Source organism: Marmota flaviventris, chromosome 3 (assembly GCF_047511675.1).
Source record: "Marmota flaviventris isolate mMarFla1 chromosome 3, mMarFla1.hap1, whole genome shotgun sequence".
Lineage (NCBI taxonomy): Eukaryota > Metazoa > Chordata > Mammalia > Rodentia > Sciuridae > Marmota > Marmota flaviventris.
In genome coordinates, this window is record NC_092500.1 from 170,410,591 (window position 1) to 170,437,597 (window position 27,007).

Here is a 27,007-nt window from a genome sequence, read left to right on the forward strand (position 1 = left end):
TTTATGACTCAGGTGACCCCAGACATGCAAAGAGAATCACCAAAGCTTGGGCAGAACCCATTGTCGCACTTGGTGAAAGAGGCCTTCAAGGTACCTAGCAGCAGAGAGCGGGCAGAGGAGGCCAACAAGGACAGGAGATTGGAGAAAAGGGTGCGGCTCCCAGCGACACTGAAGCAACTGCCTCTTCAGGGAAACCCACAAGGCCCCCGGAAATCGACCCATGATGCCTCGGTCAGCACCAGTGTACCTACTGCTGAAAGGAAGGGCACGGGAGGAGGGCCCAGCGGTGGCAGAGAGGGCCGCCCAGCAGCAGGCCCAGACATGGGCCCCAGAGGGGAAGTCAGCACGTGCCCTGAAGAGACCCAAGGATCCTTCAGGCTTCTGCACCCGGGAAACATCACCATCACGTCAGCGGAGCCTCAGGTAACCTTGACATGGCAGGTCACAGTCTATGTTTCAAGTTCTCTGAGGTTTTCTTTGACAGAAAAACAATTTCAAGTAGTGCCTGTGCTTGCCTGATATCTTAGTTCTCATGGGTAGTGTAGAAAGAACTGTTTAAAATGGATACATGAGGCAAAGAGCAATGGGATAAATGTTTATGAATGTAAACGGTAAAGATAAAACATCTGAGTCACTGGTAAGTGTGTATGTGGACGTACTGAAGTCACTATCATAAATGGTTGGCATGGAGAGAAACAACCTAAGAGTGCTCTCCTCTGGCTATTTACCAAACAGTGAGATTACCAAGAATTAACATTCTAATTAACATATGTAAATTCTATGTGAAAAAAGCACAAAAAGGATCGGAAGCTGTGTTCCAACAAGAAAATCATAAAGGATTTTCTCACTTGAAAAGGATTAGTTTGTCTAAATTCAAAACCTAGCAAGGATTGATGTAAAATACAAATTTAAGAAAGAAACAAGAAGAAACAGCAGGCAAGATACAGCGATAAGAAAGTGAGGAGGGGGAGGATATGTTTGGGGTGAGAAAGGTTAAAAGAAAGAAGATGTTTTTGGATGGGAAGGATTATGCCCAGTAAAAGAAGATTTTTATCTTAAGTAAATGTCTGGATTGTTCCAAGAGGGAAACAAAAAGATAGGACAAAAGCTAAAAGTGTAAGTCAGTCTGCGGGCGGAGAGTGGTAGCAACTTGCCAGAGATTGGGAAGGACCCTGGAATAAAAGGAAACTTGTGTGCACTTAAGAGATTTTCTAGAATTAAAATTTAACACACTGGTGTAAAGCCAGTGCCTAGCTATTTATGTTTAAAACAATAGGTTTTCTTAAAATATTCATCTGCTCTGAGTAAAGTGTACAAAGAACAGACTTAAGGAACAAAGATGTTCTATCTTACCAAGATAATTTCCTGTGTTTTCGACTGTCTTTGTTAGGTTTTTCATTACAAAAGGAAATCAAGTCTTCAAAGGGTAAGGATCTGTTTAAGCACCTGCATTAAAGTCTTTTAAATGGTGGTTATAACTCTGGTTAAGTAAACAACTATTATTTCACAATGATAGTGATGTGCTCTATAAATATTCTAGATTTTAGAAACTTGATAAAATCTGAGGGTCCTGTCATATTGCTGTCAGTCATATTTGTTTTCTTGAAATGCTGTATACGATGGAAATCACTGAATTTCTTTGTCAGTTGTTAAGCTCTCTCCAAAATTCTCAACATGACAGTTCTAAGCCCTTGACACTCATGGTTTTATTTAACTTCTGCCTCTCATATTTCTGCAGAAGTACAACTCCTAACAAAATCGCGTGGTCCAAATGTTTTGAGATGCCTACAGGACAGATACGATTGAACTTAACCAGGGGCTCTAGACTGGTGGACCCAGCCTTCCAGGTGTTCAACTCGGAGGCCAAAGCCAGGGAGAACCCTCAGGACCAAGGACTAAGAGGACAGCCAAAATTTTGACCTTTGCCCTCCAAGGTGAGCCAGAACCCGGGAGACAATGGGATCCCTCTACAAGGGCCCCCTGCAACCCCAATGAGTTACCTGACTTCCTGATCAGGGGGATTGGAGGGCCCTAGAGACTGGGAACCAACCAGTGCACATTCTGCAGAGGAGGGTCATTTGGAAGGAGAATGTCCCCAGTGATTTCAAGGGAAGCCACGAGATCAGCAAGACCCTGACCCATCCCAGAAGATGGCACAACTGATAGAGGGAAAAGACTGAAGGAGCCAAAAGGCCCCCACAAGTCCCTAAAAGCAACTCTTGAGAAGCCTCAACTGTCGGTAATAGTAGGAAGGGAAAAGGCTGATTTTTGGCTGAGTGGGGGGCCATCCACTCAGTGTTAAACACTGCAGGGAAATATCATCAAAGAAAAATGTGCTATTATGGGAGTGGAAGACAAGTTACACAGGGACAATTAAAAGGGAAGGACAGGAGCCCTATCATTTGGTATTTGTGGACACTTTCACAGGGTAAGTTGCAGACGACATGGCACCAGATAGGGTAGTGATTCTAATTGCAAAAGCCATCAGAGAACAGGAGGTGATAGGAGATCCGAAGTACAGAACTGGTTATTTGGGTAAAATATACTGGAGGCATCATTTATCAGGAGTCCAAGACCTTAGTCTGATAAAATAATCACAGAATCATAGTTTTTTATGTAGAAAGAAACTCAAAAATCATCTAATCTAGACTTTTTAATTTAGGAATGAGAGATCCAGATTCAGAGAGGTCACTTGCCTAAAGTAAGCACCTAGTTGCCAAAATAAAGTAAACTTTATTTAAAAAAAAAAAAAAACTACTTGGTGCCTATGTATATATAGCAAGTGGCCAATGTGAAGGAAGCAAAAGGGATTAGGCAAACATTTCAGGTTAATAGATGAGTAATAAAATTGAACAGATTTGTTAAAACACAGTGAATTAATGGCGATTCACAGCAGAGAAATACCGTGAGAACCAGACAAAAACTAGTGGGTAAATTTGATATAAGAAAACTAAGTGTATAGCTGGGCAGGCTGGAGCACACCTGTAATCCCCATGGCTAGGGAGGCTGAGGCAGGAGGATAGCAAGTTCAAAGCCAGCTTCAGCAACTTAGAGAGGCACTAAGCAACTCAGTGAGACCTGTCTCTAAATAAAATACAAAATAGAGCTGAGGATGTGGCTCAGAGGTCAAGTGCCTCTGAGTTCAATCCCTAGTACCAAAAAGGAAAACTAGGTGTATGATCCAGGCATGGTGGCACTCACCTTGTAATCCCAGTGGCTTGGGAGGCTGAGGCAGGAGGATCCAAGTTCAAACCAGCCTTAGCAACTTTGAGAGGCCCTAAGTAACTTAGTGAGTCCCTGTCTGGAAATAAAACATTTTTTTTAAATGGGCTAGGGATGTGGCTCAGTGGTTAAACACCCCTGGGTTCAATCCCTAGTACCAAAAAAAAAAAAAAGAAAAGAAAAAGAAAGAAAGAAGAAAAAGAAAGAAAGAAAAGTAGGTGTATGTTTGAGAAACTCCATTTCTACTTTGGCTAGCCGTAGTTCTCAGCCTCAATTATACATTACATTAATATCATTTGAGAGTAAAAGATGTTCCCAAAACAATGAGCCTCACTCCCTGAGGCCAGCTAAACCAGAACCTTTTGGAGTGGCCCCAGCTTTTGTTTCAGAAAACCCAGATGATTCTAAAGGCCACCAGGCAAGAGCCTCTGAGTTAGAGTATAGCATGTGCAGAGAAATGGCCGGGGGTCAGAATAATAGAGATTAACTAAGAAGGCCAATGTAGCTGTGTACGGTGGCGCACACCCATGATCCCAGCAGTTTGGGAGGCTGAGGCAGGAGGATTTCGAGTTCAAAGCCAGCCTCAGCACAAGCAAGGCGCTAAACAACTCAGTGAGACTTTGTCTCTAAATAAAATACAAAATAGGGCTGGGGATGTGGCTCAGGGGACGAGTGCTCCTGAGTTCAATCCCCAGAACCCAAAGAAAAAAAAGAAAAGAGAGTCAACTTAGAAGAAACCAGACACATCAATGTCTTGACCCAGCTTGCAGTTAGTAGAAATGGGACGAAGCGAGAGGGATTATAGCTGGGAAGTCTGTAGGACTGTGTGGCTATTTACATGTGGGATTGAGGTGGAGGGAAAAATGAAAAATACTGCAAAGGTTTGTGGCATGTGGAGTAGAAAAAGCCGTGGGTTCTATTGAGAAAAACACTGAAGTGCAGGTAGAATTGCCAGCAGACTGTTGTGAAGAAGGTCTAGGGTTCACGAGAGATTAGTGACCACCTGTCGTCCTCAGGAGGTGACAGGAGGTCCGAAGTGCAGATCCCTAAGGAACGGAAGGGGAGAACCTTGAGGAACTACCTCGACTTAGGGGCAGAGGGAGGATTTGACGCCCATAGACGCTGAGAAATGGGTGAGTCCAAACCTGAAGGAGGAGACAGGCCCTCGGTATGGAAAATGCCAAGAGCAGCAGAGACTCCCGACTCCATTTGGGGGGTTGTGTTTAGGAGAAATTATAATAAATCCCGATTAGGAAATGAGTGGGTCCTGAAGACAAGCATGTAGCGGTTTTAGGCAATTCATTCTAGAAATTTTGAGATGATAAGAAAGTAACTAGAGGGAACAGCTGAAAAGATTGTAGAACAACAGAAACTTGAGCCCTGTTGGAGGAAGACGGCAAGGGCAGCTGAGAGGCAGAGGGCAGAGGGCAGAGGGCAGAGGGCAGAGGGCAGAGGTGGGGCAGGGTGAAAGCTGAAGGCCGGGGGAGGAGACTGGTAAATGGAGCCTCATCTTCCTGCCCCATGGAGCCTTTGGGTGGCCACAGGATCTAGAGGCCCACTACTAAGGGGGGACCTCTACCTCCTCTCTGTGGCAACTCTTCAAGTTGGGGAAACTCTCTACTGAAAAGGTTCAATTCCTCGACTCCTCATCAGTCTTGTGTACCCCCAAGATACCTGTTCCATTGTGGCCACCGATAAAATTTGCTACCCTGGGAGGAGAACCCCAATTTCACCATCTCCACTCCCCTGTACACAAGCATCAGCTACCCCCAGCACAAAGAATTCTCCAGGGACAAGGCCCTGTCAGTATGCCAGGGCCCAGAGAAATAGATGTGACTATTTTTATGACAGCCACAAGACACTTCCCCCATGGCAAGATCTAAGAGGGCCATTGGGGACCTCTAGTAAGAGTAGGATGAGCAGGATTGGTTGCTGGTTTGCTGGCCCTGTGCTGTGGCTTCATGTGCCATGAGGCCATTCTAGGGAATCTCAGCTCTCTGCCCCAGAAGACTGGAGAAGCCACTAGTGATTTCTTTGAGTCCTTAGACTCTCTTGTCAGTGTGGCCCTTCTAGCAGGACAGGAGGAGTCTGCGTGGCTAACAATACCTCCTGCCACACTTTGGTTTAACACCACCAGAGACAGAGAGGTTAACATCAAGGCTCAACATGACCCTGTGTACTCCCTCCCTTACACACACTTTTGGACAAGGCAACCCTGTGGCTACTTCCATTTGGGATATGGTCAGATCCACCCCACCCTCAGTAACTTGGTTCCTGTCTTTCTTGGGTCCTTTAGTAATTATTATACGATTGTTAATCTTTGGGCCTTATACTTTTAACCTTTTAGTAAAGTTTGCTTCTTCCAGTTTATAGTGATTCCTTGTCAAAGTGACGGTTATGCCAGTTTTCAAATCAAAATCTTTGGGGGAAGAATCAGGCCCACATAGATCATTAGAGCAGTTAGTGAGAGATTTTTATGCCTCTAGGGAATGATGATCAATGTCCCTGATCAGCAGGAAGCAACTACAGAAAAATAAAGTTCTTCATTCAGCACCATTTTATGATAAAAGAGGGTAAAATCTCTCAATGGGGGAATGAGACAAAATAGAAAGGACCCTCATTCTCTGATCAAGGTTCTCCTCCATGATATAAGCTGTCTTCAAAAGATGTTTCCACCAGTGACCACACTCAAAAGCTCTGACTCCTCCCCCGAGCTTTTAGGCAACTCCTACATGTACAGAATGCCCAACTTTGACCAATATACACCTTCCCGGGATTGCTAGCATCCCCAGACCCTGACTGGAGGTGCAATACTGAGCGCCTCCACCATGTTCTGCAAGCTGAGTGCAGACAGACCCAACATGCATTAGCAGACCACTGTGCCAAGTGCAAAACCCAGTGCCAAGAGCAAAGAACTGATGAGATGTGTGCAGAAATCCTGGGATGGTGTGCGACAGCTGACAGAGCACCTGCATGGCCCCACCCTTTTTGTCTGTGTAAGCTTTACTCCTTGAGACCTTATAGAGAAGTCCAGGGACCAGACCCTGTGTACTACCTCCCTTACACACAAGCATAAGCCCTAATAAAGCCTCACTGGGTGGTATTGTACGTTTGCCCCTTCATGACTTCTTTCTTGAATTGAGCAAAAGAACCCACGGCCAACCCGGTGTCACTAAGAGCTGGAAGACTAGTTAACAGTAGAGTCTGGAGTCTTTTGACAATTGTGCTCTCTTTCACTGTGACATTGTAGACTTAACATGGCCATTTACCATGTCTGCCGTGTTAAGTGTGCAGCTCAGTGGCATTAAGTCCGTCCTCAAAATGGTGTGACCGTCACCACCATCCATCTCCACAATGTCTCCATCTTCCTAAGCTGAAACTCTGCACCCATGAAGCACTGACTCTCCAACCCTGCTACCCAGTCCCCGGTCCACCTTCTGTCACAAGGGACTTGGCTACTCTGGGTGCCCTGCATAAGTCCTTTCATGACCAGCTTATTTCTCTCCAGGTTGCCTGGTATTGGGGCTCATGTCAGCACTTTCTCTTGAGGACTGAACCCTACTTACTGCAGGGATAGAACACTTTCTGCTTGTCCATTTATCTTGGGTCAATCATGTGGGTTGTTTCTACCTTCTGGCTCTTGTGAATAATGCTTCTTTGACTGTAGTGGTAGGGTGCTTTAAAGATATACGTGTTTAAAAACAAAAGTTTGGAGTCAATACAAGCAAATATGAATAGCAGTTATCTCTGAGAGTTAACTCCAGATGATCTCTTACTTACATTTGTATGTTTTTTGTGCTGTTTTTTTTTATTTTTGTGTAGTTGTAGAGGGACAGAATGTCTTTATTTGTTTATTTTTATGTGATGCTAAGGATCGAACCCAGTGCCTTATACATGCTAGGCTGTGCTGACTAAATTAAAAACAAACAAACAAACAACAACCAAAACAAACAGACATTGTTTGTATACTCAGGAAAAAAAAATTCTCATTTGGGAGAACATACCATTTCCTGTTCCATAAAGGATCTTTCCAGCTCAGGAAGTTATTAGGACATCTATGTGGTATAACACTTGTTCATTCAGCAAATATTCCAGGATGAGAGACTATTTTATTGCTTGCAAAGACTACATCTTGAAAGCTCTCTCATCTAACCTTAACATTTTTCAAAGTTTCACTATATAAATATTACCAGCATGAAATACATATTTTAAAATAAGGGAAAAAAATCACTGCATTGATGTTTTTTTCCCTTGTCCCCCACCAGTCCACACCTGTGATGATCTTATGCAGTTGTAATCATCCGAACTTCCTTTTTACTACCCTCTCCTGAATCTGTCATTCATTTATTTTAAACCATAAGGAATCTTTTCACATTTGCTTTGTCTTCATCCAAAGTGCATTTCTTGAGCTTCCAGGGTCCCGGCGTGTCACAGACAGGATCCAGTCTCAGTCTTGGCTGGGTGTGCAACCCCGGCACAGTGCCTGGCACCGGGAGGCCTCCGTGCGTGTGTGTGGAAGCATGGACAAGGGCAGTCTGCGGGAGTGTAGACACGCATGGGGCTATGGAATGCAAAAAAAGAGCATTTCTACCCCAACCCTGAGCCCTAACTCAGAGCCCTCTAGTGCTTTTGTCTCCAAGCAGCAGGGAACTCAAGCAGAAAATTCGCCATTAATGGTTCAATAAAACATTCAGGTCCTGGATGTAGCCCCGGCAGAGGCCGTGTGGCAGCCTGGAATACAGATGTGTTTTCTCAGGAGGGAGCTCAGTTCTCATTCAGTCTTCTCTGTCGTTAGGGTAGGAGCCTCACCTCCTGGGGTTGGGGCTGGGTAGCTACAGCCTTGGTGGGCAAAGTGACAGGAAGAGGCAGGGCAGAGTTTTGACAAGTGCCAGCCACCCTGGAAAAGCTCCTCTCCCAGAGCTCAGCACTAGGTTGTGCACCAGAGGTTAATCACCTACCTTTCCCTCCGAGAAACAATTCCATTATCTAAACGGACCATGTGGTCTCAGATGGTTTTTAGGGCTGTTCTTTTGTGTTGCAGTGAGATGCATTTGGCAAATAATTGCAATGGCACCAGCTCACATGGGTGCTCAGCAAATGATCTTTTGACTCTAATGATGGTAGACATAACTGTGTGCATGCACACTGTCTGTATGTCCAAGTCGGTGTGTCCAGACAGCCCGCAGAGGCTGCAGTGGGGAGAGGCCGTGGAGGAGGGAGGTCACAACAAGTGTTAGGCAGTCTTTTAATTGATGCAGAAAAGCAGAACTTAGCGATTCATTGTTTTATTTTGCAAAGAACCAAAACTACTTTCTGTCCCAAAAAGGAAAAGAAAAAATCTATTTTGTGTTTTCCTCTTCCAGAACCACAAAATAGCTTTGGGAAGATAGTCATCTCACATGAACAACAACAGTTTCGTGAAATGGCATTCTACCCGCGTTAAGCCAACAGTTTGATGTGAGGCAGGGGAGACGGGGTTGGAAGGGGCCCTTTTCCACTTCAGCACAGGTTCCTGCTGGAGCTGGCTGTCACGACTCCCGCAGTGGTGGCGACAAAGAGTTTGGAGACGAGATTTCCTGATCTAGAAACAGGAAATGTCAAGAGATTAAGATTTTCATGTGACACTATTTGCTGAAAAAATAGAAGGCGTTCATTGTGGGGCTTGACTGTTTGTACATCTGTTTGCAGCTGGATTCTGAGGCTGCAGTCAGCCAGACAGAACCAGCCACAATCAGATGAACACCCACAGGCACGCGCCTGCCATCTCCAGTCAATAAGTACTCCTAAAATGCAGCCACGCATCACTGCCCTGCGCAAAAACACACGCATCTTCCCACAGCCTGAGGAAAACACTGAGGCCACCCTTCCAGCCCCCTGCCATCTTACCCAACCTGCACCCCTCACTCCTTCCACAATGCCTCTGCCATGCCAGCTCACCTGGCCTGTTCACCGTCTCGTCCCTTCCCCCATCTCTGCCTACCCAGATCCGCTTGTTCTCTGAGACCCTTCTGACATCGTCCCTGTCCCCCAAGCCTTTCTGCCATCCCAGCCACAGGAGATGCACTGCCTCTCAATGCCGAGGGTCTTTCACTCGCACTGAACCTGCCTTCTACTGTTTCCTTCTGGCTGTTCACCTTCCAAGCCTCACCCAGAGCTCTTTGACTGTGGAATTTTTTCATTATATTTTATTGAATCCCCTGCCTATCTATATACTGGGCCTTTTGCACGTCAGCAAATATCCCATGCCCAATCGATGCATGTGAGACTGATTGACTCCAATGTACTTGGTACTGGGCTCTGTTGCAAGGGAGTTAGAGAGAATCTGAGTTGCTTTCCTCCAGGGGTTTCCAATCTTCCTGGACAGGACAGATGTGAGACCAGCAGAAGACAGCAGGAGGTACACTGTGCAGACTGCAAATCTGCAAATAAGCAGTTGTCCCAAGAGGTCTTCCAGAAAAGTGCTGAGAGTTCAAGAAGGAAAAGTCCTTTTTTTTTTACCTTTATTTTATTTACTGATTTTTATGTGGTGCCGGGGATCAAACCCAGTGCCTCATATATGCTAGGTAGGCGTTCTACCACTGAGCCACAACCCCAGCGCCCCACCTGGCAAAAAAAGTCCAACTTTTAATTGGTTAAAAGAGGTGGTTGTTCTTGAGAAGGACTTGAGAGGTATTTTGTATTTGTCTGGGATTTTTGTAGTTTTCAAAGCTCCTTCATTGACATTAACTGAATATAAATTCTCACAACACTATTGTTTGGTATTCCTATGCCCGTTTTTACTTTTTTGTATTTATTTATTTAGATACTGGGCATTGAACCTAGTGAGTTTACACTGAGCTATATTCTCAGTACTTTTTATTTTTTTATTTTGATACAGGGTCTCGATAAGTTGCTTAGGGCCTCATTAAATTGCTGAGACTGGCCTTGAACTTGCAATCCTCCTGCCTCAGCTTGGGATTACAGGTGTGCACCACCATGCCTGGCCTTATGCCCACTTTTTAAAATAAGACTCTAAGTCCCTGGAAGCAGGAGTGATTTGGCCAAAGTCCTGGTAGCTGGTAAGGGGTAAGCCAGGATTCAAACGCTGGCCTTTGGAGCTCAGATCCTGTGGTCTCTACCGGGAGCCTGCTTCCTTCCAGTGTTCAGTCTCTGCCTTTAAACTAAATTTTACAGCAAGGTATTGAAGCAAAATAAAAAGACCATTTAAAAATATTGGGCAGGTTGCTGTATGCAGAGTAGATCGAAGAAAGGGAGAGTGCACAGCACACCAGGTGCTCTGCTGACAATGAGGATGAATTGATTACATTTGACAGCATCCACACATCAAGGATGAGGGAAAGAGCTAGAAGGAGAATGGCTTAGGTTAAGAGACTATAAGCTCAAGCTGTGAGAAAGTTATTGCTGGTGCTGGACGCTTGGACAGGGCCGGCCTGCAGGGACATGACAATACCCTGTGAGCATCAAGATGGCATTGAGCACCGGAGTCCCAGAGGAGGCCAAGAGAGACCTCCCGGGAGCAGAGTCATGAACACACAAGAGCTCACATGTGCAACCTGTGACTCAGCAGAGGGGCTAGCAGAAGCGGGTATGTGCACTGGGAGGAGCATATGCGTATTTCTGGGAGTTTATGGAATGTAAGAATATCAGAGCCAGTTCCCCAGCACTCGGATCAACCGCACCATCCTACAAAACTTTCCAAGAACATGTTCTGGCTTCTGAAGTAGCTGGATGCCTCTTACTCTGCGCACAGCATTTCCTAACCACCTACTATCAGGATACAGCTCCTCATAGTGATAGAAGGCTTAGACGTCTCCATGGGGCTGCGTGAAATGAACACACTGTGATATGACCAGGCAGGGACACATGGTCAGCTTATCATCTGTGAAACTAACACCTGGGTTTGAGACCAGAGGGTGCAAGAAACATACTGTGACCATTTTTCAGCCAATGTCCCAGAGTGACCCCTTGTTCCCTCTCTGGGGTTGTATCCCCACTATCTGATGGGCCCAGTTTCATCTTCCTCTTTAGAGACGAACTTGACCCCTTCTTCAAGTCCCTGTGCTGAAGCCCTGCCCCTAGTACCTTACAATGTGACTGTCTTTGGAGACAGGGCTTTTGAAGAAGGAGTTAAAAGCAAATGAGACCATTAAGATGGGCCCTAATCCAATATGACTTGTGTTCTTATGAAAAAGAAAAGACTTAGGCACAGACACACAGAGAGATGACCGCGTGAGGACACAGGTCATCTACCAGGCAAGGAGAGAGGCTTCAGAGCAAACCAACCTTGACCTTGGACATGTGCCCTCCAGGATGGTGAGACAATAAATGTCAATGGTCAAAGCCACCCAGCCTGCTACCTCCCTATGACAGCCCAAGCGGACTAATCCCTCCACCTGCCAGTATCAATGCCAACCTGCCACTTTTCTGCATCAGAACCTGCAATTTGTCCTCAGCATCTTAGCATTTTGTTCAAAAAAGATAAACATCGTGTCATCTTTCCTCACTTGAACTTCTCCTTCACCTCCAGTCTAATCTACGATGAGCACCTTATTGTATACCATCTGGTTCTCTGATCACCTGGGCCACTGCGGTATAACCTGCGCTGGCCTCCATTCACTAGCATATCTCTCGTCACCAAGACCGGCCTCTCCAGCGTAAGGACTCCTTCTGTTCTCACAGCACCCCTTCTCAGCTGGACACTGGGGTCATAAGTCGTACCTGTGCAAAAGAAACACTGGCTCTTTACATTGAAATGGGTTGGGGATATAGCCCAGTTGGTAGAGTGCTTGCCTCGAATGCACAAGGCCCTGGGTTCAAACCCCAGTACCACCACCAAAAAAATATATATATATACTCACCCAACTCTTCACCTTAAACCTTGCTCTTATGTCCTCTCATTCCAATAAGAACAGCCACCATTAAAAAAACAGAAAAAGCATCAAGTGGTGGCAAAGATGCACCACGGAAATTAGTACAGACATTATGGCAAACAGTATTGAAGTTTCTTAAAAAAATAAAAATAGAATGACCATGTGATCCACAATCCCATTACAATGGTTATCAATTCAAAGGAATTAAAATCAGGAAGTGTGTTTATCACAGCAGCCAAGATATGGAATGCATGCAAGTGTCCATGGACAGATGGATGGATAGAAATGCTTGATGTGTATATGATAGAATATTATTCAACCCTAAAGAGTGCAATTCTGTCATTTGCAGCAATGTGGATGGACAGGAGGACATTGTGTTAAGTGAAATAAGCCAAGCAAAGAAAGTCAAATCCTGCATGTTCTCACTCATATGTGGAAGCTAAACAAGTTGCTCTCACAGAAGCAGAGAGTAGAATAAAAATTACAGAGGCTAGGGAGGTGGGGGTTGGGGACGGAGAGGGCTGGTCAACAGCTACGAAAACAGTTCGAGGGGAGGGTTAAGCTCTAGAGTTCTGCAGCACAAGGGTGATTATAGTTAAAAAAAAAAATTACTGTGAATTTTAAATTAGAAGAGAATATTCCCAGCACAAAGGAAGGCTGTTTGAAGTGATGGGAAAGCTAATCACCCTGAGCCAGTCATTTCCCATTGGATATGTGTATTAAAACATCACGCTATACCCCATAAATACATAGTTATTAAGTATCAATTTTTTAAAAACAACCTACCTCTTATTGATCACTGAATTCCTCTTGCTGTCAGTCGTCCAAAAGCCCACCCATATTTTGACGCAAAGTTGGGAAATGTGTCCCTGTATATTCTTGCCATTTGTGTTCCAACTTAAAAATGTTTTTAAATGTGAAAAGTGTTGTCCTCTTTGGAAATAAGAAGCAGCGTTTCCGGCTGGGACTCTGCTACTCTGGTTACTAAGGAGACCGGTTGGATGTAGGAGCCATAATTAATAAGTAAATCAAGGCCTCCTGGACCTGGGAGTGAGATGCTCCTTGCCTCGAGAGGGAAAATCGCTGGGTAGGTGGAGAGCGTGGAGTTCCACGTGGGAGCCGGGCCTGGCTGCCTTCTCCCCTGGCATAGCCTCCCTGGAGATGCCTGAGGACCGTGCTAAGACCCTGCTCCTTCTCCAAGTGCACCTGTGGAAACTGATGGGGTCACACTCTGTCCCCCAGCATGGGCCTTTCTGTTGCAAGAGGAAGACAGGCTGCTGTGGGCAAAAGCGAACCTCTGCCCCCTCAGAATAAATCCGATAGTATGACCTTCCCGCCAACTATTTTAACAAGTGCATCTTGTCAAAGAGCAGAGAGCAGCTGGCCCCTCCCTGACCAGTAAACAAGCCAAAGGGAAGCTCCCGGTCTCCAGGCGCTCAAGGTCTTTCCAGGATCCCAAGGTTCTGGCCCTTTCTAGTATTCTAGAAGCACATGCTTTCCTATGGGGCAGGTTCCGGCATCCTCACCCCGGGCTCAGCGCCTTTCCCCTCTCTGTCACAGGACACCGCCTGGCACGAGATCCGCCTCAGCACTTCCAGACCACCAAGTTCCATTCCTCCTTTTAGTGAGCGAGGAAAGAAATGGCTTCTCACTCTTGCTTTTTCTTTCCCTCAACTGCAAGGGTAGAAAATCAGTTGCTACCAAACATCCCAGGGATGACAGGTATGTCAAGGACATCGTGTAGGATGATGCTCCCTTGACGGGACAGAAAATCCAAATGAGTAGCTTAAACAAAAACATGGAAGGTTTAAGTGTTTGTTTTTAGGTTTTGTGCGGGGGGGGGGGGTTTGTTTTGGGGTTTGTTCTTGTTATTTTCATGACATTGGGGAGTGAGCCCAGGAGCGCTCTACCACGGAGCCACACCCCGAGCCTTTTTATCTTTTGAGACAAGCTCTCACTAAGTTGCCCAGGCTGGCCTTGAACTTACTGTCCTCCTGCCTCAGCCTCCCAAGTCACTGGGGATACCAGTGGGCACTGGCGTGCCCAGCGTGGGTCGACGTTTCTGATGACCTCGATGAATGGGATCTGTATAGCTGTCCCCTTTTGCCCTGTGACCTGGCTCTGGACAGCCTGGTGATGGCCTTCAGCCAGTAAACGCAGTCAAAGCCAAGGAGCCCCTGCACCGAGGCCTGGGGAGGCTCTGCGCTGTGCTCTCTCCCTTAATGACTGTTTGCTTGTGCTGCACCTTGGCCTTGCCGTGAGACCATGCCCAGGCAGCATGCTGGGAGCCAGGGAAGAGAACCAACACAGCCCCACTGCAGAAGCCTGAGAGAGCCCCGTGAGAGCAGAACTGCCCTGCTGCCCCCTGCCTGGATTCCCCGCCTGAAGAATGAGCCAGACGGGGGGTTTGTTGTTTAAGCCTCTGGCTTTGGTGCAGTTTGATATGCAGTAATTCGTAACTGAGGCTTTACTGATATCAGAAATAAATGCTTGCATTTTTTTCTCAAAAGAGAGAGAGAGAGAGAGATGATTGAAATCTAGGGTTAATGTGGTAGTTTCATCGTCATGGGGGACCCAGAATCCTTCTATCTTTATGCTCTATCATCTTTAGCTCTCATCCTCAAAGTTGTCTCATGATCCAATATAGCTGCTAGGGCTCCAGTCAACATATTTGTATTCCAGGAAGGAAGGAAGGAAGGAGGGAAAAGAGAAGGCCTCTTCTAGCTGAGTTAGATTCCTTTAAAAGAACCTTCCTAGAGGACCCATCCAAGGACTAGTATCTTGATTCCCATTGGCTCCTTTTAGCTGTTCAGATGACCAGGAAATGTAGCCAGTCTTTTAGCTGAGCACGTGGCCCCCTAGAATAAAATCAAGCGTCGTGGTTAGTAACGAAGAACCAGGAAATGGGTATTCACTAGGTAACCAGCACAATCTGCAGAGGAATGTGTGAAATCAGACTCCAGACCTCAAACCCCAAAATACATGGGGATGCGGAACAACCCACGTCATGCAGAGAACATGCTGATTTCCCAAAAGGCTCGGAGTGGTGGCCTTGATGTGCCGGGGAGGAGGGTAGCATTTGGCAACGACAGTCACAGGAGGAGTCGGGAGTGCCCTGATCTCCTGGGCCCTTTCGCTGTGAACACAGACGGGAGGGGAAATTGTTTCTCAGAACTGTGGTTCCTAACGGGGGCGATGCTTTCATTCTTTCTGCTTTCTTTTTATTGAGATATAATTCCCATAACTTCAAATTCACCATTTAAAGTGGGAGGGTTTTAGTATTATTGTACAAACGCCAGCACAATCTAATTCCAGAGTGTTTCCATCACACTAAAAAGAAACTCTGTACCCATTAGCGGTCAGGGCAAATTCTACCCTTCATCCTCCCCTACCCCGTCCCAGGTCCACAAAAGAGCAGGACTTGCCCCTTGAGTGAACGCTGTGCTCCTTAGACAACACAGGCTCAGGCCCTGGGGTTCTGAGATAGATCAGATCCTCTTGGGAAAACCAAGGCCAAGGTCACAGTGCAAGTCACCCAAGTCCGAGTCTCCAGGGATGCTACAGGATGTGAGCACTGCAGCCCGGGCTGCCTGGGCATTGCCTCCTGCAGTCTGCTTCTCCGCCTGCCCTGCAGCAGAAAAGGAGGCTCCACGGCCCGGAGCGGGACACCTTCAACAGCTTCCGGGCCCCTACACCCCAAGGTGCAGAAGCCGCTGGACAAGCCCCTTGTGACCTGCTCCGGGAGGCGTCTAGACTCGGGGTACCAGTTACTGTGGAGAGGAGGGGGAGAGCGCAGCGCTAGATTCGCCAAGGGCCTCATTGTCTCCCTCACCGCTGTCCAGGAGGACCACACCCATTTCACAGAGGAGGGCCTGAGGTCGGCACAGAGGAGGGAGAATTTCAGACACTCCTGTCTGAGCCCCTGGCTGCGTTTTGCACTGCGCCACGCTGTGAGCACCTGTGGAAATGCCTCCTGACCCGGCTGTGGCAGGTGGAGACACCTCCACCAGTGGCCTGGCCCTTGCCGCCTGGAGGGCCCTGACATTAGGAGGGGGCTTGGCTTAGCTCAGCCCGGCTCCTGGGAGCCGGTGGGAGCTTGGCTGAGCTCTTCCTCCCTCTGCCTGCTGCCTGCTCTCCACTCCTCAGGCAAAAAGGTTGCTCAAGGAGACTCCAGGATTTGGGGTCTGCCTCATCATCGCTGCCGCCAGGAGTCTTTCCCTCTGACTGACTTGCCAGAGCTCCCGTCAGTCCTCGCAGTGCCTCTGGAAGAAGGGGAAGGCAGCCGAGGGATCCTGGCTGCACCAAGCCCAGGTGAAGCAGGCTGGAGCCTGGGTGGATGGGGGGGCAGGCATGTCACAGGTCTGCTTGCGGAGCCGGGGGGAGGGGGACAGCAGGAAGGACGGTAGGTTGTGCTGTCTGGTTGATGAAGGGGGTCAGCGTGTGTATGTGTCATCGAGGTGGGCAGGGAAGGGGAGGGCTGTGCGTGGGGGAGGATATATATGCTGGTGTGGCTGACACGGAGGAGCCCAGCTCACATCCGAGGGAGCCCTGCGACTGACAGCTCTCAGGTAGGCAACTGCATGCAGCCCCCAGCCCCGACCGTGACCAACTGCTGGAGTCTCCCGAGAGCAGGGCAGCCCGGGCTGGCTCCTCCGCCCCTGTCCTTTGTCCAGTGTGGCTGCTGCTGGCCTCTCGTGAGATTATTTCTTCATTCATCTGATTTCCAGCGCTCAGATGGTGGGGAAGGGGGAGGGCTGAGGGTCTTCTCATCTTACAGAGGCATGCGGAAGAAGAAAGCTGAAACTTGCAAATGAGGAAAAGTTTTGCTTCCCCAGTTGTGGCCCCGACTTGGTGGTTGCTATCTGTTGAGAAGAGGTGGCTGCAGGAATGAGGTCAGGCGGGGAGCAGCACTTGGAGGGCGCTTGTCTCTGGGGGCAGCCCCCAGAAAGCCCCTGGTACCCGCCAAGGGTTCTCTCTCTGTGTGGCTTTCCTCCTTTCCTGGTGTTGTGTTCAGGCTGCTCCAAAGGCATCACTGAACTTAAAGCCATTTGGTTTCGAGTTCTCAGTCTGGAGGGAGCCCTGCTCCCTTCCACCCTGCATAGAATCATCCCTAAATGATGCGGGAAGAGTCAGATCTGCAGGTTTGCTCCACCTGTATACACTGCCGAAAGCCGTGGCTGTGAGTGAATTTCCTAGAGCATGTCTGCGGGCTTGACCTTGGTCTCCCAGACCCTGCATCCTTCCCAGGTCTCCTTTCCTTCTGGGCATTGTTCCCCTCCTGCCCGGTTCCTGCCCAGGGCGCGTGGAATACTCCATTCACAAGTCGCAACAGAGAAACTCTCTCGCTGCTCTCTCTCAGCCTCATCTTTCTCCTCCTCTCTTTGTGCGTCTCCTTTCCCCTCCCTTCGCCACCGTCCCCTCCTCCCCTCCTCACTCTGAACAGGCAAGTTCTGGGGGAATTTCAAGTAAGGCAGGATGATTCGGGGAAGGGACTATTTAGAGCGAGCTGCTTTGGACTTGAATACCCTGATCCTGGGCTCCAACATCTGCGTTCGGCTTCCTCGAGCAGCCCATAATTGCCCCAATTATAACCAGTAACATTGTTCGGCAGACTAACAAAAGATGAGCTTTGCACGGCGTTTGCCAGCAAGCCCAAACCAGAGTTTTCAACACAGAGAGAAAAAAGTAACTGCCTGGCTTCTTATTCAAAACCTCCCAAAGACAACACTGCTCCTTCTCCCTGCCTGTGGGTGGCTGCTGCACGTACCCTTTTCCCTCATTTATGAAGTCTGGCAGGGACATATTCTATAAGCTTCTCTCATGCCATGATACCAATAACAGAAAGAATTCGAGTTCCTTGGGCTGGTGGAGTCTTCGGCAGGGGCATATATCCAAACTTCACCTTAGTAAAAGCATCAGCTTTGGTTTTCCTTATGTGGCCTGATGCCTCCTGTCCAGGACACTGTGGTACAGTCTGGGGTGCAGCCCTGTTCCCCAAGGGGCACTAGCCCCTGCTTTATCAGCTGAAGGTTCTTAGGGATTTAGAAAAATGCAGGAGGTTTTGCATTGCCAATGAAGGGAGTAATTGCAGGATTAAGCTCAGACCCAAACTCCCAGGAGCCTGAGACGGGAGCTGTCACCAAGCTATTCCATCTTCAATCAATCAGGTATTTATCAGCTACATCCCACCAGGCAGGGAGGCACTGGGTCTCTGTAGATTCAACAGGGGTGATAATAACAGCAATTGACACTGTGCAATGATTTAGGTGCTTTCACACCCATTATCCAGCCCCAGCTCTGGGAGACGGTATCATTATCTCAGAGTTCGCAGTTGAAGAAACACGCCGAGAGGTCCGATGATTTGTTCAGCCAGTGGCCCAGACAGGGCTGAGTGCAGCTGTCCTGGCGCTGGCACACGTCCCTTTTACAGTCAGGGGTGCTTATGAACTAATAACAGGGACACAACACAAACACACCCAAACAATTAGAGGACAATGTGGGGCTGGATGCAATTAGCCCCAAACTGCAGAGCACAAGTTCAGAGGAGGTTAGGGAAGAGATGCTTCCTCTGAGGATTTTTCTTTTCTTTGGTACCAGGGATTGAACCCAGAGGTGCTTTACCACTGAACCACATCCCCAGCCCTTTTTTTTTTTTTTAATTTATTTTTTGAGACAGGGTCTCCCTAAGTTGCTTAGAGTCTCACAAAGTTCCAGAGGCTGGCCTCAAAATTGATTCCTCCTGTTGTAGCCTCCAAAGTCATTGGGATTACAGGCAGGCACCTCTGCTCCCAGCTTCCTCCGAAGTTAGAATCCGATTCTGAGGATTCTAACTGGGTTGGGAAAGGGTGGAATTTGGATGGATCAAGAGCTTTAAGGGGGAAGGTGGCAGATGGGACAAAAGCATAGAAGGAGGGCAAAGAAATTACTGTTTCTTGGAGCCTACTATAAGCCAGGCAGCGAGCTTGCCTACATGCTTGTTTCATGCCAAGAACATCCACGTAGGAAAGTGAAGTCCAGATGTGCTCTCCAGGCTTGCATGACACAGTTCAGTGGTTCTTCACTCCCAGCCCCCAGAGCCCACGAGGGACCTTTGAATCTTGTGTGTTCTGAATTGTTGGGCTTCGCTGCTCATCAGGAATCCCAGGAAAGGTTTGGCCCCTTCTCAGAAAACAGTCATCCATCATGTCAATCGTTTATAAGCAGCTTGAATTGCTGGGAGCTCATTAGGCAAACTGGATTTTTCAAACGCTTTTATTTAATGCTACAGTTGTTCCCACTATCTAACATAAAGGCTTCCTTCTATCTAACCCACCAGCTTGCTGTGAAGTTTGGGGTACACCAATTTGGGGAGGGGGCCCATCTTCCATGCAGCTGCAATCACTTTCCTTTTGGACTTTCTGTGAACCCCGGCAGCTGCTTTGGCGTTGCAGAAGCAGGAGCTCGCCAGCCCTCAAGGGCCGGCCTGGCTGGTGACGTGCGTAACTGGCCTCGCCACCGCACAGCCAGGACTCTGCTTTCTGCAGAGGCTCGGTGCCAAGCCCCCGGCTGCTCACACTGGTCCTGCGATCCTCCCCACCCCCACCCCCATTCATCTTTTCATTCATCCAGCCAGAACGTGAGTGGAGTTCCCCAGAGGAGCCGCGCGGTGCAGTGCCGGAGCGCACAGCCTGCGGAGTCCTCAGTTAGCTCCGACTCAGTCCATGTCACAAAATGCCAACAAGCTAGGCCAGCTGTCTCCAAAGGGGCTCGGCTGCCCAGCTACCTACTGGGTTGCCAGAAATGGAGACGTTTATTTTGTTTGATCTTTCCTTTTGAAATTAGCGCTTTAGTGAATTTTATGATGTGTATAATTTGTGAATAAATAAATTGGGAATGTGTGTTCAAAAGTGATTGCTATGGTGGGGTAACTGTGGTTGATGGCAATTATTAATTATTTATTTCAAAATAGCTAAGAGGGAGGGTTTTGAATGTTCCCAACACTAAAGAATGATAAATGTTGGAGATGACAGATCTGGCAATTATCCTGATCTGATCATCACAGGTGGTGTACATGTATTGAAATGTCACAGTGCACCCTGTAAATACGTACAATTGTTTTGTCAGCTAAAGGTTTTTTTTTCTTTTAAAAACTGCTTGTTAAAGGTATAAATTTAAAGCTTGAAGATTGTTCTACAGTTATTGTTCTCTTATCAGTATTTTCCAATTTTTTCAAAAAGAACATCGAGTTTATAAAAATAAATAAAAGCTTTTAAAAGTCCATTTAAATTATCTTGATGGTACATGTGGGAGCCAGAACAGGAAGATGAAAGTCTAGAGTGCTTCCTCCCACTTTGTAGCAGCCACAAAGGCACATGCTCTAGGGCCCTTGGCGGCCCTTCCTGAAACCCCCATCCCCTGCTGCCCTGTGAAGACCTGTTTCTTCTGCCCCATCCCTCTTCCTAACTTGTCTTACCAGGGTAGGTCAAATATCTGGCCTTTCCAAGAATCAAATATTAACCAACTAGTTCAACTGCCTCTCTGAGGCCCGGAGAAAGAAAGACCCTTGCCTACAATCCCACGTGTCTAGAATCCAGGACCCTGTCTCCACACGGGGCTCTTGCTCATTCATGGCTCCCCGCCTGGCATCCTGGCCCTGCGTGGAGTGGGCAGCTGCTTAGTCCCCACCACCCACCCTATGCCATTCCCCTCTTTCCAGGTGGAAATTTAGGGAATGGAGACCTTTTTAAAAGTGTGTCCATCAGAGGAGGAAAAGAAACTGAAGAAGCCTCCCTCGGTAATAATGGGCGAACACGCCAAGCCCCGTGTTGGAGCCCTGTCCACCGTGGGACCAGGATCCAGAGCTCAAGAAGACCCAGCTTCCTCCCAGGGCTGTGCAGCTGGAGGGAATGACAGATCCCACTAGGAACTGAGGAGAGGCCCAATTAAGAGGCCGTATTCAGACGAGGGGAGCCCAGGGCTGGGGACCAGAGCAGGTCCTTAGAATGGGTTCAGCTCATGAAGATAAGCAGGGCTGGGAAGGTGGTCAGACCGTGAGCCTGGGGAATCAGACAGGTGGGAGCCTCATCTGCCACTTAGAATTCTGTCTCCTCCACTGCAAAATGGGGATAGTAGTACCTACACATAGAGTGGATGCTCATAAAGCAATGAGCACCAGGCCCAGCACACATGCTCTAAATGTAATAGTCACGGGATTTCTGTTAAATACAAACAGATCCCACCCAAATGAGATTCCACCAGAATCCAACCCCTCCCCAAAGCAGAAACATGGTGTGGAGTTAATGGTTGCCCAGAACACACAATTTGGAGTCAAAATACCCAAGTTTAACTCCTGGCTCTGCTCTTTACTAACTGGTAATCTTAGACAAGTTGCTTAACCTCTATGAATTATGTGTATCCGAGAAAGGGGGTAAAATCAACCCAGATCACAGGGCTGCATGGGAATATGGAAATCATCTGTCCTCTGTATAGAACAACATTCTATTCATGTAGTTGATGAAGAGTAAGGGGACACACTTCTAGAGGGAGAACTACTTCTTCCCCTCTTCCCTTCTCCACCAGAAGCCCCCAAATCACAGACTCCCACAAGGTGGTGAAACAAAATTCAGGGTTTAGCATCAGCTACAGCTGCATATGTAAGCCTCCAACAGGAAAGAAAAGCAACTAATTATATTGCCCTTGGAAGCCAGAGTATGTGTGAGTAGGTTAAGGCTAAACCATAGTAGTATTTTATCTTTATAAACAGTGAGACACAATCAAATTTATGAGGTGTCATTATCCAAATAAGAGGTAATTAAACATTTCTTTATTCAATACAAAATGGCCTGATTATAGTATTGCCACACTGAATGGTTAGCTAAGCTTGGCTCAGAGATGAAATACAAGCCATGTAAAATTCAAAACATACTCAGGTAAATTGTATTCACTGATGGTCACTATCGCTGGGTAATAAACGAAAAAAAAAAACTGTCTTCATCCCCATCTTGCAGTTGAGAAGACTAAGGCTCTTGGAGGTGACAACTTTAGTTGTCTAAAGTCATACAAAGTATAAGGCTTGAACACAAATATAAGTCATGAGTTAACTAATCAGTCACTTCATTTTAACTGCCTTCATTGTATGCACAGAGCTTTACGCCAGCATAAGGAAGCAGTGAAGGTTTTTAAAAATCAAAACTCCTGCTGAGTTTTCAAAGTTCAAATGATCTAACTTAAACGGAGCACACAATTGCACTCAGGGTTGTGAGGAGAACAAAGGGCACAGGATGTCCCCATTTAGAGACTGCAAACCCACCTGGGCCTTGGGAGAGTGCTGTCCTGCCCACTTTGTGGATTCTTTGAATTGCAGAGAATGGATAACACGGAGTGGGTGGTTTCTAAATAAGTGGGGGGGGGGGCATGTGTTCAAAGTGAGGGTGGAGCAGAGAGGAGATTGGGGACTGGAGGAGAGTGTGTCAGTGACCAGCAGGGGGCTCCTGGCCAAAGCCCAGGAGACAGGCCAACGGCCAACTGAAGGGGCCTCATGTTTTACACCCAGCCAGGCTATCAAATGAGCACATGCTGATAGTCTCAGGACCTGTCCCCTCTCTTCTCCTCACCCCTAAATCCCATTTACCCAGAACTTGAGATAACAAATATCAGCCGAGCCACCCAGCACTTCCTGAACACGCAAGTCGCCTCTGTTAATGAGGTTTCATGAAAACCCTCAGCAGGAAAGCGTTTCATTAACATCTGTCACCGCTTATCAGCTCAGTTTAGGCGCACATTATGCATCGCAATCTTCTGATGGGAAGGAAAGGCAGCTGAGCCCTTCCCTCCTCGCTTCCCTTTCTTCTGTGACATACTGCCACTGCCATCATGTGGCTGCAGCCGGCACAGCCGCTCCCTTCTAGACAAATCCTGCAAACTGGTCTTAGGACTAGAAAGATAGGAATAAGTAATGCATGGGGCTGGGGCTGGGGCTCAGTGGTAGAGCACTTGCCTCGCATGCATGAGGCCCTGGGTTTGATCCTCAGCACCACATAAAAATAAGTAAATATAAAATAAAGATATTGTGTCCATCTATAGCTAAAAAGAAATTTAAAAAAAGAAAGAAAGAAAGAAATGCAAAGGCACTTCTCAAAGTAAACCAAAGGAAGTCTCGATTTAAGACTGGCTTGTGTTCTAGAACTGTATTTTCGTACAGGTGGCCATTTGGAACATGAGACGCATTTCCATCTCAGAAGAAGAGCAGGTCTCCCGCGTAGACCTAGCACAGAACTCTGTCCCAGGCATGCCTAGTTGGCCCTTTGTGACCTCTTCTTCCAGCGGTGCACTGGACTTCCAGCTTAGGATGGCCTCTTGCCTTGCTCTGCAACAAAACTTGTTCCCACCTCTTCTTGCTCCAACTAGACATTTTTCTCATACTTTGTGGGTAATCCAAGTCCTCAAGTAGCCCTGTGCTGTGAGCACCTTGGATCCCTGATGAGGCAGCTGCTCCCAGACATTCCTCACTCTCCATTTGCTGAAGAGAAGGAAGGCGGCTCCCAAGATCTGCCGCTCTCCCTGGTGAAACTTTGAGCACATCCCAAGTGCTGCGCTGGAAATACAGAGGATCCCAGGACAGGAGTTCTGCCTTCCAGGGAGCCAGTCCAACAGGGAAATGGATGAATAAGTCCAAGTTTACATCAGAGGCTGCCAAGTGCTGAGAGACAAGGTAATATCCTGGAGAACTTCGTGCGGCTCTCTCTTCTGTTAAGGGCTTGTGTATGCCAGGTGCTATATTAACTGCTAACAAACACGAACCCACTACTGGTCATATGAGGTAGGAACCAGAATTATCCATTTTACAGATGAGGAACTGAGAGGCTAAGTAGAGCTAACAAGACACAGAACCGGGATGTGAGCCCAGAGTCCTTAGAATGAGCTGGTGAGACCATCAAAGCGCATCCAACTCTCTCTCGCATGGGTCTGGCGTGCCTGTGTGACAGATGAGGAGCCTGTGTGGCAGGCGGCTCGCTCTGCTGTGAGGGGCCGCTCTGAGAGGCCAGAGCAGCAGAAGAGACTGACAGAGTTCAAACCAGGGGCCGGAGATGGCGTCCCAGACAGAGAGTGTACAAGGCACGAGACAGAGAAGGGTATTCTGGGCAAAGGGATCAGATCGGCCAGTGCCGAGGGACAAAGACAACAAGAGCGTGGTGTAGTTGGAACTGTATCCACTGGGATGAGACTCCATACAAGGGTGATTGACAGGCAGTGAGCCTGTCAATTGGAGCCAGTACTCAACAAGTCCTTGTAATTCCTCCTGGAGGCCACGGGCATTATAGAATTAAGTATGAAGTGACATCATCGGATTTGGAGATGGCTTGGAGAGAGGCCAGATCTTAGATGGACTAATTAGAAGGTTATTACGAAAATAAGGCAATAAATCTCAACTAAGGCACCCGCCCTTGAGATAAAGAGGGAAAAAATTGAATTTGAGATGCATTCCTGGGTATAGATGTTTGTATTCGTTGTTGCTAGCCCGAGACATCCCATCACCTGAAGGATAAAGTGCGCCTCTCATAGGGCAAGCAAGACCTATTCCATCTGGACCCCACCCCATTCTACAGGGACCTGCTTCAGGAGCGTGGGAGTGTCCCAGTATCCACATCTGCTTACCATCCACCTGGGGCTGTGATCCTGACTCCCAGCTGCCTTTGGAATTGCTGTTTCCTGGGTCTCCTGGATGCCCTCCTGGCAGACTCTTTTTCAAAACCCAAGTCAAATGCCAACTCATTGGCTTAACAAGTATTTACCGAACATCCTGACAGTCTCCATCCTCTTGGTCTGAAATGCTTCCTTGATGCGCAAGAGCCAGGTGATCTCCCAGCATGGCCACTGGGTCATCTGCAGGTCCCTCCTCTCTCCTGTTGAGGGCTCCAGTTCACATCCTTCTCATACCCACCCCTCTCAGACTTTGTCGTGCATATGCACCACCTGGGAATCTTACTGAAAACCCAGATCCTGGTTCCCTGGCCAAGAGGTGGGGACAGAGAGTCTGCATTTCTAACAAGATCCCTGCTGGTCTGCAGATGCATTTGAGTAGGAGGACCATATACATTTTCTTCAGATAGACTGATGAAAAAGCAACAAAAGCAATTATTTTTGTTTTTCCACAATGAATTCTTTATTAAAGGAAAAGTTACTTACAGTGAGATGCACAGAATCTAAATATTCAATGTGATGGGTTTGGCAAATGTATACACCTCGAGAATGTTCATATTTCCAGAAAGCTCCCTCATTCCCCTTTCCATTTAATCTTCCAAATAAAGGTGGTTCAATGGGGACCCAAAATAGTGTAGTCCAAGGAAGTAGCTTTCTGATTCAAGAAGTTTGAGCCAAGGAAAAACATGTAAACAGAAACAGGAGAAACTCCACACATCCGCAGGACATTCTGCAGGAAGAGTGTAAATCCCCATCTAGCTAATCATTGGAGCTACTGTCTTACAATAGTTTCTTTGTTTATTTTCCAAAACTAATGCCATATACCAGGCCCTGTGCCTGGTGTGGAACGACAAGGTGACCATCATGGCCCCGTGGTCAGGAGGCCCACTCTCTTGGTCTTTTCTGGCTGCTGTGACAAAATGCCTTATCAACAACAGAAATGCATTCCTCGTAGTTCTAGAAGCAGGTTCATTATCTAGTGAGGACCTGTTCCCTAGGTCACAGATGCCACCCTCTTGCCTGTCCTCTCATGGTGTATGGGGCTACTGAGCTCTCCTGGTTCTCTTTCATAACTGCACTAATCCCATTCACTAGAGCCCCCCACACACATGACCCACCCACATCCCGAGATCCCACCTTCTCTACCATTACCCCCAAGGTAATCCTTAGGGGTTGGGTTTTCAACATATGAATTTTGGAGAGACCATAACATGAGCTCACCTTTGGAGGAGCAACAGACAAGGAAACCCAGGAAGCTCCCTAGAAGAGATTTCAGGGGCATGAGCATTTGGGCCATCCCAGGAAGAGCTGGGGAGGATGACGGGAAATACTTGAGTCGTTAATAAATCTCAGATTTTCCTCACCCTTGCAGAGGACTTTTTAAAACCTCCCTACAGATCTCACTTCATCGTCATAACAGCCCTGTGACAAGACAGGTGGCACTGTTCCCCTCCCACAGCAGTGGACACTGAGGCTTGATTAAAGTCACATGCTGGACAGCTGCAAAGCAATGCCTTTAGCTCCCTGGAAAACTGTCCCCACCACCCCATAGCGGCTCCCTGAATGGAGTGGCAGGAATCTTGGGGCACTCTCCTCAGGAACCCAGACCCCAGCCTGTGCAGGGCCATTAGTCCTGGATGACAGGACCAGGCACCGGCACCCCCTGACATCTGCTCCCTCCTAGAAGATGAATCTCAGACCTATTCCCACTGGGGGTGACGGGTTTCCTGCATCCCCGGCCCCGCCCAGCTGGCCTCCCCAATGGCTGTTCTAATTGCCACCCCCTCATGTGTTTTAGCATCTTGCTTCCTGCATCTGCTGCACCATGAAAATCATGCTTTGTGATCTCCTGCTGCTCAGCCTCCTCTCCAGCGTGTTCAGCAGTTGTCCGAGGGACTGTCTCACCTGCCGGGAGAAGCTCCGCCCAGCTCTGGACGGCTTCAACCTGGAGGTAGGTCCAGGAGGTGGAGAAGCCACCTTCTCCCCCTCCATCTCCTCTGTCCACTGGAAAGCAGACCCTGGGTGAGAAACTCAAGCCTCTCCCAGAGGACAGAACTTGCCCAGTGTCATGTCACCAGGAGGAAAGAGATGTGGACACTTTCCAGCCAGGAACCCCATGACCTTTCCACCTTAGCACCTTCAAATAAAGACCTGCTGATTGCTGTGTGCCACAGCACACACCTGTAATCACAGCTGCTCCGGAGGCCGAGGCAGGAGGATTGCAAGCTGGAGGCCAG

General features: G+C 47.8%; 1 protein-coding gene and 1 non-coding gene across 5 annotated transcripts in view; both read left to right on the plus strand.

Annotated features, from left to right (window-relative positions):
• The first annotated feature begins 273 nt into the window (after positions 1-273).
• Pnoc (prepronociceptin) overlaps positions 274-27,007 on the plus strand; it is a 37,543-nt gene continuing 10,809 nt past the window's right edge. For 2 of the 4 annotated variants that reach the window (XM_027927238.2, XM_027927239.2), the window contains exons 1-2: positions 274-423; positions 26,569-26,721. In XM_027927238.2, coding sequence (XP_027783039.2) covers positions 322-423; positions 26,569-26,721 — 255 coding nt within the window. In that variant the 5' untranslated portion in view covers positions 274-321. Of the gene's footprint in view, positions 424-1,738; positions 1,935-16,609; positions 16,661-26,568; positions 26,722-27,007 lie in introns of those variants that run through there. The other 2 variants (XM_027927241.2, XM_071610609.1) reach the window with 2 other exon arrangements.
• Positions 11,982-12,054, plus strand: Trnas-cga (transfer RNA serine (anticodon CGA)). The gene has a single exon. It is a non-coding gene; the product is annotated as a tRNA-Ser (tRNA).